Source organism: Rhinoraja longicauda, chromosome 3 (genome assembly GCF_053455715.1).
Source record: "Rhinoraja longicauda isolate Sanriku21f chromosome 3, sRhiLon1.1, whole genome shotgun sequence".
Lineage (NCBI taxonomy): Eukaryota > Metazoa > Chordata > Chondrichthyes > Rajiformes > Arhynchobatidae > Rhinoraja > Rhinoraja longicauda.
In genome coordinates this window covers 12,016,657-12,030,019 of record NC_135955.1, presented here as the reverse complement: position 1 = coordinate 12,030,019, position 13,363 = coordinate 12,016,657, and the positions used below count along the sequence as shown (strand labels likewise).

The window sequence follows — 13,363 nt, the reverse complement described above, 5'->3', positions numbered from 1 at the left end:
TAGGTATGCAAAAATCAAGCACTGATATTGGGGGAATGAAATCTAATAGGAACCAGTGGGCCGTAGAACGAGGGTGATGGTGTTAAGATTTGTGGAAGACAGTTAGGAAAAGGCTTGCAGTCACATACCAATCAAACTTGCCGTTTCATTTTCCCCTAAAATTGGGCACGTGTACATGAAACACAAGAGACTTGCGTGCAGGTATTGTAAGCAGTTGTAAAGACAAATGGAATGCTGTTTTTTATTGCACAAGATGAGTGTATAAAAGTAAGAATGTTTTAATGCAACATTACAGAGTACATTTCCCCCCATCATACTAATTCAGCTAATGTTTTCCCTTCTCACTTAAACCATCTATATGTCTGTGCCGGCCCACTGTGCCTCATCACTTCCTAACCCACCTATCTTTGCATCATCAGATAGCGTCTCTGCAGGACCTTTGGTGCTTTCATCCATTGTTTGCTTTGGACACACTGTTCCTTTTATATACTTGCAGAAGCTCTTTGTATCTGTTTTATATTTACCAATTTTCTCCATTAATCCTGTTCTTATAATTTTTTAAGATGTTCACTTCTGTCTTATAATTTCCCAATCCTCATAAATAATCTTCACAACATTACTGTAGACATTTACTTTCATTTTGAAACTACTTCAGCCAACTGCCATCTCACCATTGTATATGTCATTATTAAAGTTTAGCACACTGGCTTCAGACACAAGTGAACTGGGTACCAGATTCTTCAATGTAATCATCACTCTTCACCAGGAGATGTCATCTCGTGTCACAAGACGTGCCCAATCCTTGACTCCAACCACCAGTCCAATTTTGGTAAAGCCCATATTCCGGCTGTTCCGGTATTGGAAATTCTCCCTTGCAGAATTCACAAAACACCAGTGAAAAAATTGAGATGAAGAATAAAATATGCACTTTTGGAATTAGTGAGAAAAAAATATCATGTGGTTTCAGCATACACACAACGCTCCATAATGCAGGGGACACCTGTGATCTGTGAAGGAAAAGGGAATGTCTCTCCAGAGTGCAGAGGATACTCAACGGGTCAGGCAGCATCTGTGCAGAGAGAAAGAGTTCATGCTCCTGATTGAATAGCTGCGACAATAAATAAAGATTGTTGGTGCAGAAAGAGTGAGATAGAGAGAGAGGGACAGCGATAAAAGAATGTCTTATGGGGCGAGGCCGGGTTTCCATCGTAATAAGCGATTGACAAAGCTATCTGGGCATTTAGAAAGAGAACACAAAGGAACACGTAGAAGCTGCAAATGCAAGCCAGAGCTACAGGAAATGGCCACAGACCAGGCCGTGCCCGCAGAGAGAAGAAAACGAGTTCATAATGCAGATGGATTATCTACAGCAGAGCTGACCAGCTTTGACACAAACAGAGAAAGTGAGTAAACTGATATTGTTGATTGCAGAGTGTAGCCTGGAAAGCTACACCCATGCACAGTTGCGAGTAAATGGAGGAATGGCACGGAAGAGAAGATCATGGAGTCGCAAAGGGAATGGTCCCCTCAGGATGCTGAAAGTGTAGGCAGGTTGAAGATGTGTCTGTTGGTGTACCCGCACTGATGGTAACAGAAGAAAAAAAGGTTGATCCACTGAATGCAGAGACCAGTGGGTGGGAAATGAGGATCAGGGAAAATGTATTCTTGCTCTGCCCAGGGGAAGGAATTAGCAAAGATGGTAATGAAATAGATTCAAAGCTGCCAAGGCCTCTGTCAGCTAAGTTTGAGAATAAGCCATGGTTTAGGAAGAAGGAAGACAGCTAGGAGGCATATGAAATTTGAGTTCTATGTGGATGCAGGAATCAGCAGCAATGCAGTTGCAAATGTATCGGACGCACTGCTGAGTCGGACTGACCCGAGGACAGCTCCACGTAACCCACAGACGCACGGTCATAGCTGTGGGATATAGCATCGCCTCGCCCCAAAGTTACATTGCCTGATTCACATCACCTGAACCTGACACTGCCACTGGGGGGCGCAGCATCGCTCCTGTTGACACCGGCATTGGAGCTCAGATGGTGACGTTCACCTCTCTTCAACCAGCAGAAAGTGAAGCCAATCATAAGGAAATAGACCGCGTAAATGGCAGGCCGAATGGCCAACGTTCTTAGTCCATCCTCGAATAGGTGGATCTCACGCATGTCTCTCTGGTGTTCATTCACAGCCACACACGTGTAATTCCCTGGCATCCTGGGGTGAAGCAGCTCTCCCACAGTCAGTAGTTTCTCTGGATCATGTGTGACTCTCATCTCACTACTGTTCAGTGTGCTGTTCCCTGGGCCGATCCACGTGATGTTTGCAGGGGGCTTCCCTTCAGCCCTGCACACAAGGGTGTGTTCTCCAGTTCCATTGTTGCTCTCAACAAATAGCTCCAGGATGGTGGCTGGGACTTGGAGAAGGAAGAAATTCAATTAAAATTCATTGAATTAATCATTATTGATGCTGTGTGAGGATAGAGTCCATCTGAATGAGGATTGGAAGAAGACACCTAGGAGTCTGCAGTGAAATATTTGCAGATATGATAGTGTCTTTGAGAAGCACGTGGATCTATGGGAAATGGAGGGATATGGATCATGTGTGGGCAGATGATATTAGTTTAACTTACCATTATGTTCTGCACAGACACTGTGGGCCAAAGGGGCTGTTTCTGTGCTGCACTGTTCTATGCTCTAATATTCAGTGAGAGAACATACAGGATCCTGGAGTGGATGTGAATGAAAGAGACAGATGCAAATACCCAAGGACGGTCTGTGGATCTTTGCAACACAGACCCTGTCACAGATACAGGGTCTGGAGGTTCAGCAGGTGAATGTGGTTCTGAATCTCTGACCCTGCTGCAGGGAGCTCTGTGCATCCTGGCCGGAATCAGTACTGTCTTCCAATCACTAGGGGCGGTGCTGAGCGAGGGCAGCCCAGAGCAAGGAATGGATTGGGCCGATCTCGGCTCCACCTGTCACTGATCTCATGTCCTCTTACAGTTGATCATGTGATTTTATCGTTCACAGCACAATACAGACAGATCTTTCCTTACCCACAACCTCCAGTTTGGTCTCATCCTGAGTCACCGTCTCCTGTGTGGAATTCCTGACCCAAACGTGACAGAAATAGTCACTGCTGTCGTTCAGTCTGAGCTCCTTCACTCTGATAGAGGCTTCTCCCTGGTCTAGTTTTCCCACCAGCTCATATCGACCTCCTCCCTTTATAGGGACATGGTAGGGAGGGTTCACAGAGTGATTAAAGACTGTGGACTCTTCCCGTGGACTCCCCTTCATCCAGCGGATCGTGATGGGGCTGGGATTCTTGTTCAAGGGGCTGAAGGAGCAGGGCAGTGTGGCTGAATCACTTCTCTTCCCAATCACCATGGATGCTCTGACATTATCACCTTGCATAGAGATGAGTTTTAAAGTGTGAATATGATTTAGAAATTGAATACAATAACCACACAGTCTTTATTAATAGTTCATCCATACTTGTGACTTGGATTCTCCATCCCATTCCCACTCTGATCTAGCTGTTCCTGACCTCCTGCACTATTCTAATAAGGGCCAATCTCATGTAAAGGCATCTCAGCTTCAGTCTGGACACGATGGAGCCTTCAAGGCTCCCAGTGAGACTTGACCTTGAAGACCGGCGAACCAGAGAGGAGGATGGAATGAATGAATGAATGAATGAATGAATGAATGAATGAATGAATAGGTTTATTGGCCAAGTATGTGCATATACAAGCAATGTGCCATGGTGCTCTGCTCACAAATGAGAACACAAAAATACAGTTAACAATTAAGAAGAAAGCATAAACCCATCAAAACAATAAGGATACAACATTACGGTCTAAACATGTGGGTGAAAATAAACCAGAGCAAAAAAGAGACTCCATACTTTGGTTATTGAGTAGAACTACTAGTGGAAAAAAGCTGTTTTTATGTCTGGCTGTGGCTGCTTGGACAGTCTGGAGTTGCCTTACAGAGGGAAGTGCTTCAAAGATTTTGTGGCCAGGGTGAAAGGGGTCAGAGATGATCTTGCCCGCTCGCTTCCTGGCCCTTGCAGTGTACAGTTCATCAATGGGGGGAAGGTTGCAGCCAACAACCTTCTCAGCTGTGCGAACAATCCGTTGCAGTGTCCGGATGTTGTGCTTGGTGGCTGAGCCAAACCAGACCATGATGGAGAAGGTGCGGACGGACTCAATGATAGCAGTATAGAATTGGACCATCATTGCCTGTGGCAGATTGTGCTTCCTTAGATGCCGCAGGAAGTACATCCTCTGTTGGGCCTTTTTGACTGTGGAGTCGATGGTGGCCCCCCCATTTAAGGTTCCTGGAGATGATGGTTCCAAGGAACTTAAATGACTCCACAGATGTGACTGTGGTGTTGTTGATGGTGAGTGGGGGGAGGGAAAGGCAGCTCTTCGAAAGTCTACAATTAGTTCCACTGTCTTAAGAGCATTGAGCTCCAGGTTGTTACGATGGCACCAGGACGCCAGCTGTGTCACTTCCCGTCTGTAGGCAGATTCCTCCCCATCCTGGATCAGTCCAATCAGGGTTGTGTCGTCCGCAAACCTGATGAGCTTGACAGAGGAGTCTATGGAGAGGCAGTCGTTGGTGTAGAGAGAGTAAAGGAGGGAGAATAAAGGCACGGTTAACTGAATCAGGAGGGCTGGGGGCTGGAGTCTTATGGTCTGCACCCTAAGCTCATCTGTGGGAGGCACGGTTCATAGGATCATAAGTGATAGGTGTAGAATTAGACCATTCAGCCCATCAAGTCTACTCCGCCATTCAATCATGGCTGATCTATCTTTCCTAATCCCATTCTCCTGTCTTCTCATAACCTCTGACAACTGTACTAATCAGGAATTATGTACGAGGGGGGATTGTGCTTATTTATGAAAACTGATATTCTTGCTGATATGTCTGCAAAAAAGTATTTCACTGTACTTGGTACATGTGATAATAAAGAAACCATTGAACCGAAAATAGACACAAAATGCTGGAGTAGTTCAGCGGGCAGGCAGCATCTCTGGATAGAATGAATGGGTGATGTTTCGGGTTGAGACCCTTCTTCAGAAGAACTGAGACAGTATCGCAGATGCTGTAGAACTCGCCAGTTCTGATACAAACAGCGAGCAAGGCACCAGAAATTGTTCCATTCAAGTTGACCCAATGAACCATTGAGTCAACATTGAATACAACAATTTCTGGGAAATTTCTCGCTGTTTGTATCAGAAGTTCTGCAGCAGGTTATTCATCTGCGATACTGACTCCTTTCTCCTCTCTCCACTGACACGGCCTCATCTGCTGGGTGTTTCTTGCATCTCTAACGTGCAATTTGCAGCTCTAGGTTATATCTTTGTTTGTGTTCTCTGTCACCAATTTCCTTCCTTAATTTACCTAGATAATTTCATCAACAGCAAACCTAGACTCACTCTTTCAGAGATATTTCCTATTTCCGATCCACCCTCTATCCACCCTCCTATTTCCGATACAACCTCTGAAACTTCAGCTAACTTATTGAAATTGCAATAATCGTTGAGAGAATAACTGATCAATATTCCATTTTTGCTTATCTTCAGTAGAACTGGTTAGTTCTGATAAAAGAGAGAAAAAGTATCATCCAGAATTCTTGAATTCAATGGAGTCTGGAATGAAGCTGTGAGCCCTGTTCTTCAAATTGCATTAGACTGGTTATAAGGAAGTCACAAAAAATAGTCAGAGGGGGAATTGCAATGAGGATTAAAATTACAAGCAACAGAAAGCTCAGGATTAACCATGCAGATTGAATAAAAGGTTTCCCCTCGTTCCCCCACCCATCAACTGCATTTACTCCTTGGGGAAGCAGCCAACATAATTAAGGATCACTCACACCCGAGTTACTCTCTCTCACCCCCTCCCCATTACCAGAACCAGAGGCTGACAATAATGTCACTGGTGGTCCCACGATTCTTCCATGAACACCAGCAATGGAGATTAGACATGATGTTCACCTATGTCCAACCACTAGAAAGTGAAGCCAATCACAAGAAAGTAGACCAGAAAAATGGCAGCTCCAATGATCAACCTGTCCATTCCCTCCGCACACACAGGTATCTCCCGATACATTATCACTCCCAACAGACAGCTCCAAGATGGTCATCCATTCCTTCTCTCCAGAGATGCTGTCTGTCCCGCTGAGTTACTCCAGCATTTTGTGTCTATCTTCGATTTCGACCAGCATCTACAGTTCCTTCCTACACAAGCTGAGATTAGTTTTGCTTGACATCATGTTTAGCACAGCCTTTTCTTTGCTGTACTGCCGTATGTACTATATATCAAACAGCACTGAAACAGGCTCTTAGGCCCATTGAGCTGTGTCAATTATCAAACATGAATTTAGACCAATCCTATGTGATTCTTCCCATCTTTCCATTGACCTCTATCTCCCTGCCCTGCAATTCTATCCCTGACCTACACACCAGGGATAATTTACAGCAGCCAATACACCCACCAACCCACACATCAGTGGGACGTGGGAAGAAATTGGAGCACCAAGAGGAAACCAATATGGTCACAGGGAAAACATGCAAACTTCACATTGCTAGGACTGGAGGTTAGAGTCAAACGCTGGCAGCAGCTCGACTCCATCATTGTGCTGCCCTCAATCAAAGAGGGAATTTAGAAGAAAATGTTTTCCCCAGAGAGTGGCCGGGATGTGGAACTGTTTCGTAAAGGGAAAAACTGAGGAGAACAGCAGAGATGTGTTCAAGGTGTTCAAGATGTGTTCAACGCGAGACTGAACAGGGCCCGGTGCGGCCGCGGGGCCTTCTATCGCCCGGTGCGGCACGGCCGCGGGGCCTTCCATCGCCCGATGCGGCGCGGCCGCTGGACTGAACAGCGCCCGGTGCGGCCGCGGGGCCTTCCATCGCCCGGTGCGGCTCGGCCGCGGGGCCTTCCATCGCCCGGTGCGGCTCGGCCGCGGGGCCTTCCATCGCCTGGTGCGGCGCGGCCGCTGGACTGAACAGCGCCCGGTGCGGCTCGGCCGCGTGGACTTTCCATCTCCTTGCGGGGGCTGTGCGGGTCGGTCGCCTCGGTAGGGGTCGAGTTGTCTGTACGTGGGAGGGGCATGGGGGAAGAGAGAGGGGAAGTTTTTGGCCTCCATCACAGTGAGGGGGTGTTTGGAGTCACTGTGATGGATGTTTGTGTTGGGGTTGTGTCTTGTGTTTTTGTACTGCTGGCTAAGTAATCTCGTTCTGAACGAATGACAAATAAAGCTATTTTGGATTTTTGGATTTTGGAAGGTAAAATGCTGGAGGGAGAGGATGAAAATAGTGATCAGTCGTGATCTAAAGGGGAGTGAGGTTGGGCAAAGGAGATACAATCTGGGCCAAATGGCCCATTCTGTGCTGTGCATTCTCAATTTCAAAGCTGGAATATATTTGGTGATGTAGAAAAATTGGAAATTGATAGGTGATTAAGGAAATCAATAGATAATGAATTAGTGCAGGAACATGCTGCAGGGAAGGGATCATTATTACATTGAGTAGATCAGCAGCCACAAGAGACTGAATGGCCTACTCATCCTAATTAAGACTTAATCTTTCTTCTATCATCCCAGACATCCATGACAAGCTGGAAAGTCTGATGAGAACATTTACAAGGCTGTTGCCAGGACCTTAGGGCTTGAGTTATAGGGAGAAATTGGGCAGCATTGGACTTTATTCCTTAGAGCACAGGAGGATGAGGGGGGGATCATAGTAAGATGTATAAGATGATAATGGAATAAACAGGGTAAATGCCGAGTCTTTTATCCGGAATTGGAGAATCATGAACCAGGGAATATGTTTAAGGTGAGAGGAGAAAGATTTAATGGGAACCTGAGAGACAACATTTCACACAGAGGGTGGTAAGTATATGGAACGAGCTGCCTGGGGTGGTGAATGAGGCAGAAACTATCACAACCTTTAAAGGGCATTTGACAGGTACATGGATAGGGAAAGTTGAGAATGACATGGGCTAAACGCAGGCCGATGGGACTAGCATCGATGGGGCATCTAGTTGCACTGAAGAACCTGTTTTTGTGCTGTATGAACCAATGTTAAGTTGCCAAGATCAGTAGGAAGACTGGAGAGAGGTAAAAGGTCTGTAAAAAGAATGCCTAATTGAAGTATTATGTGAAGGGAATAGTTCTTAGTCACACTGTGAGCCAGCAGTTGTTTCACATCCCTATTTGCCCTTGAATTGAATGGCTTGCTGAAGCATTTTCCCAAGTATGTATAAGAATCACCCTTCCTTTGACAATTCCTCCACCCTACACCTCCACCCAGACCTGCCGAGTTCCTCCAACAGATTGTTTGTTGTTCTGCGATCCACCCTTGCAGTGGGGCTGAACAGATGGAAAAACAGCTGATGTCCTTCCCCAAAAAGCAGACGTGTGCAATCTCACAACAAGATGATAGTTTCATGTTCTGAAGATGAGCAGGGGAAACGTTTCCCCAAATACCCGGGGTCCAACATTAATTTTTCAATTATCCATTCATTACTATGCTTCAGAAGATTTTTGCTGTGCTTTGACTCCCTATCTTACGATAGTGACTGAACTTCGGAAGCAGCTCACTGGCAATGAATTGCTCTGGTTCGTCCTGGCACTGTAACAGACGAGGATCTTAAATGCACAGAAGCCTCCGAAGTTTCACAGATGTCCTCTACAGTGGGGCTCCCCAGTCCTGAGTCTCAAACGTTCCAATTCAACTCATGATCTGTGACTTCAATGTTATCCGAAATTACCAGGGAGGTTTGTCATGCGCAGGAGGTTTTATTTTCCACTTGCACCCTCGAGCTGTTCTTTTGGAGATACAACCGTTGCGTAAATGCAGCCTGAAGGATAAACAATTTCCATGTTATGATTTTATGCTATTATTGTAAGATTCTGCTGCTTTGATTCAAACCATAGTTATACAGCACCAAAAACAGGCCCTTCAGCCCAACCTTCCAATGCCGACCAAGTTGCCCCATCTACTCTAATCCCACCTGCTTGTGCTTGGCCTCGAACCCTCTAAACCTTTCCAATCCATGTACCTGTCCAAATGTCTTTTAAATGTTGTCATAGTATCTGCCTCAACTGCCTCCTCTGGCAGCTCGTTCCATATACCCACCACCCTCTGTGTGAAAAAGATGCCTCTCAGGTTCCTATTAAATCTTTCCCTTTGCATCTTAAACTTGTCCTCTAGCATTTGATTGCCCTACTCTTGGAACAGATAGGTATGCAATCAACCTATCTATTCTTCTCGTGAGAGGAAAACTTCTAATCTCTCAACCTCAGACCCTATCCAGAACTGGAGCCCTCTCTGCAAATTCAGTCAGCCTTCCACCACAGACCCCACATCCCCTCTCCACTCTCCCCAGACATTTTCCAATGTTCAATAGATTCAGGATCAGTTCCTGTGGATTGGAGGGTAGGTAATGTTATCCCACTTTTCAAGAAAGGAGCGAGAGAGAAAACGGGGAATTATAACCAGTTAGCTTGACATCGGTGGTGGGGAAGATGCTGGAGTCAATTATTAAAGAGGCAATAATGGCGCATTTGGACAGCAATAAAAAGATTGGTCCAAGTCAGCATGGATTTATGAAGGGGAAATCCTGCTTGACTAATCTTCTGGAATTTTTTGAGGATGTGCCAAGTAAAATGGATGAAGCAGAGCCAGTGGATGTAGTGTATCTAGACATTCAGAAAGCCTTTGATAAGGTCCCACATGGGAGATTGGTGAGCAAAATTAGAGCACATGGTATTGGGGGTAGGGTATTGACATGGATAGAGAAAGCAAATGGCATGTTGGCCTTGATAACGAGAGGATTTGAGTACAGGAGCAAAGAGGTCCTTCTGCAGTTGTACAGGGCCCTGGTGAGACCACATCTGGAGTATTGTGTGTAGTTTTGGTCTCCTAATTTGAGGAAGAACGTCCTTGCTATTGAGGCAGTGCAGCGTAGGTTCACGAGGTTAATCGCTAGGATGGAGGGACTGTCATATGAGGAAAGATTGGAAAGACTGGACTTGTATTCACTGGAGTTTAAAAAGATGAGAGGGGATCTTATAGAGACATATAAAATTATAAAAGGATTGGACAAGCTCGATGCAGGAAAAATGTTCCCAATGTTGGGGGAGTCCAGAACCAGGAGACACAATCTAAGAATAAAGAGGAAGCCATTTAAAACTGAGGTGAGAAGAAACTTTTTCACCCTGAGAGTTGTGAATTTGTGGAATTCTCTGCCACAGAAGGCAGTAGAGGCCAATTCACTGGATGAATTTAAAAGAGAGTTAGATGTAGGCTAGTGGAATCAAAGGCTATGGGGAGAAGGCAGGCACCGGTTACTGATTGTGGATGATCAGCCATGATCACAATGAATGGCGGTGCTGGCTGGAAGGGCCAAATGGCCTCCTTATGCACCTATTTTCTATGTTTCTATGTCTTTCACTCAACTGCTGGTTCGACAGGTTTAGATAAACCGATAACATGGTCGTCCTGTAGATTTAGGCTCCTTGTTTTCTGATCCTTCCCACAACTTCAATTGTGCCTGGCTTTCCCTGGACCTGCTCCCTCAATATTAGATAATGGCTTGAATTCAACCCAGCTTGAGTAAGGCCAGGCCCTCTCACCCATCAGAGAACCAGCTTGTCAGAGAGTCTCTGCTCTTTATTGCAGGTGCTCTTAGTCCTCTCATTGCCAGAGGGAACTTGCCCCATTTCCAAGATCTTTGCTCCCATACTGACCCCTTTCCCCCAATCATCCATCCAACCCCTGAGACTGGGATCATCAGCTGTTTATAGAGTCTGGCTCATACAATACGGAAACAGGCCCTTCGGCTCAACTTGTCCCTACCTTCCAAGATGCTCATCTACACTAACCCCACTTGCCCAAATTTAGCGCATATGCCTCTAAACCTTTCCTTTCCATGTACCTGACCAAATGTCTTTTAAATGTTGTCATAGTACCTTCCTCAACTGCCCTCCCCTACCCCCCCCTGACCATATACCCACCACCCTCAGTGTGAAAACGTTGTCCCTCTTTTTCCTATTATATCTTTTAGCTCTCACGTTAAACCTAAATCCTCTGGTTCTTGAGTTAAACCTATGTCCTCTGGTTGACAGCAGACTACACAGAGTCAAGCTACTGTCTGAGGAATGTAAGGAATGGGGGAGGAAGTAGGCCACTCAAGACTGTTCTGCTATTCAACGTGATTGATGAAGGATATTGAGGCAATAGTCAAACAAAAGGGACATATGTCAGATATAGGCAGCTGGGAATCAAGCAAGCCTCTCAAGTATAAGGGATGGTGGTTTACAATTTAGAAGGAAATAATCAGGAGGATAAAAAGAGGACATGAGATTGATATGGCAGATAAGATACCGGAAAACTCAGAGAAATTCTCGAAGTATATTAAGAGCAAAAGGCTAACTAAAGAGAATAGGATCAACATGGTCATCCACAAGAGATGGATGTGGTTTTAAATGAACATTTCTCATCTGTATTTATCGTGGAGAAGGTCATGGAAGTCAAGGAATTAAGAGTAATGAATTGCAATACATTGGAACATATCTACATTACAAAAGAGGTGTTGGCAGTCTTAAGACATATTAGGGTAAATAAATGCCCAAGGCCTGATCAAGTGTATCCTAGGATATTGTGGGAAGCTAGGGAAGGAATTCCAGGTGCTCTGGCAGAGGCGTTTGCATCATCTTTAACCACATGTGTGGTACCGGAAGACTGGAGGGTGGCTAATGTTGTGCCCCTATTTAAGAAGGTCTGCAAGTACAAGACAGGGAACTACAGACCGGTGAGCCTGTGGTGGTGAGGGAATTACCAGAGGGGATTTTGAGGGTCAGGATGTACCCGGATTTGGAAAGGTAACGACTGATGAGGGATAGTTAGCATGGTTTTGTGTGAGGAATTTGTGTGTGACTCATGAAATTGAGTGAGCTTTTGACGAGGTGACGAGTCTATTGACGAGGGTAGAGCTGGTACACATTGCCTGCATGGACGCTAACAAGGCCTTTGCCAAGTTCTCTCGTGGCTTGCTAGTCTGGAAGATTAAATCACATGAGGTTCAGGGTGAATGAGCCAATTGGATATAAATTTGGCTTGGTGGAAGGTGGTGGTGATGGGTTATTATTCACACCAGAGGCCTGTGACTAGTGGTGTATCACAGGAATCGGTGCTGGGTCCACTCAGTATGAAATGGGTTTGCTGTGTTCCCAAGGGGTGTCCAGTATGAAATAGGTGTACTTTGTTCCCAAGGGGTGTCCACACAGATGTGTGTATTTTGTCGCTCACCGTGTGTTCCGTGTGCCTTACCAGTCTCCTCCTCTTTGCAGGGAGGTCTTTGAATGTGCACATTGCTGTAGAGACTATTCTGAGAATCCGCGGGATCTGAAAAGAACACAGATTGTTATTGCACTCCAGCATCTCTCCCCCACTGTATTATATCCCCCACTGTATTATATTTTCGTCGGCTTGAGCAAGTTGGACCATAGACCTGTCTCCGTGCTGTGTGACTCTGCGAGTTCCCACCTCTGATAATCACCTTCTCTTGCCTGTTTCGATTGCCCCTCCTGTAGTGGTCCATCTTTTGCCAAGTATGTTCTTCACCCCTCATTATGACACTTGGCAAGCCCCGAGAGAACCCCTCGCTGCTTCTGAGGATACAGAACTGTACTGCAGAACAGACAGCATTGTGCTTCCAGGTCTGATGCTTGGCCGTCCGATGGTGGGAAGCGGAAGATAAACACCAGCAGGATCCCTAGTAACTATGTCCTGGGTCTTTGTTACTGCTTCCGCTATGTCTGGCCTTTGCAGCACCCTCCCTGAATGTTGGATATGGAGAGCTCTGTACCGCAGGCTTGATGGGAAGCCCAGTGGGTATTGTCAGTGCGAGTGGATGTTTCTAGTCAGTACATCAAGGGTATGCCTTCCAGCCCATCGTGGACATTATTTTGCATGGGGCGTCCACGTCACTACTGTTGTATCACAGCTCACCGTGTGCTTACTGTTCCTTACCCATCTCTGCTCCTACTTGGGAACGTCTTTGAACGTGAACAATGCTGTAAATGAGGGGATCTGGAGAGTCACGAGGATCTGGAAAGAACACAAATTTAATGCACAACTTCATCGTCTTGCTTTCTTAACCTCACAATCCCAGCCCCTAAACTACTATCTACCTCTTTGATGACTGTCCTTGATCGGACTTTGCTGGCTTTACTTTCACTAAACGCTATTCCTTTATCATGTATCTAGAAACTGTAAATTCCAAATGATAACCATCACTGCACTCACCAACATTCCTGTCCAATTCTCCTGGTGTTGGAACTGCCTGAGTGTCTG

The 13,363-nt window shown here is 45.7% G+C and overlaps 2 protein-coding genes across 2 annotated transcripts in view; both read right to left on the bottom strand.

Annotated features, from left to right (window-relative positions):
- The window catches only part of LOC144611565 (uncharacterized), a 39,480-nt gene extending 39,024 nt beyond the window's left edge, over positions 1 to 456 (bottom strand). The window contains exon 1 of the mRNA XM_078430728.1: positions 402 to 456. Coding sequence (XP_078286854.1) covers positions 402 to 456 — 55 coding nt within the window. The remainder of the gene's footprint in view (positions 1 to 401) is intronic.
- Positions 457 to 1,967: 1,511 nt separating this feature from the next.
- On the bottom strand, positions 1,968 to 12,608 carry LOC144611558 (sialic acid-binding Ig-like lectin 15). Its single transcript, XM_078430715.1, has 6 exons — positions 12,519 to 12,608; positions 12,015 to 12,065; positions 8,575 to 8,635; positions 8,317 to 8,401; positions 3,053 to 3,468; positions 1,968 to 2,410 (listed from the first exon to the last, which is right to left on the bottom strand). Exons 1-6 carry the CDS (start codon positions 12,606 to 12,608, stop codon positions 1,968 to 1,970), a joined length of 1,146 nt encoding a protein of 381 aa, XP_078286841.1.
- Positions 12,609 to 13,363: the final 755 nt, after the last annotated feature.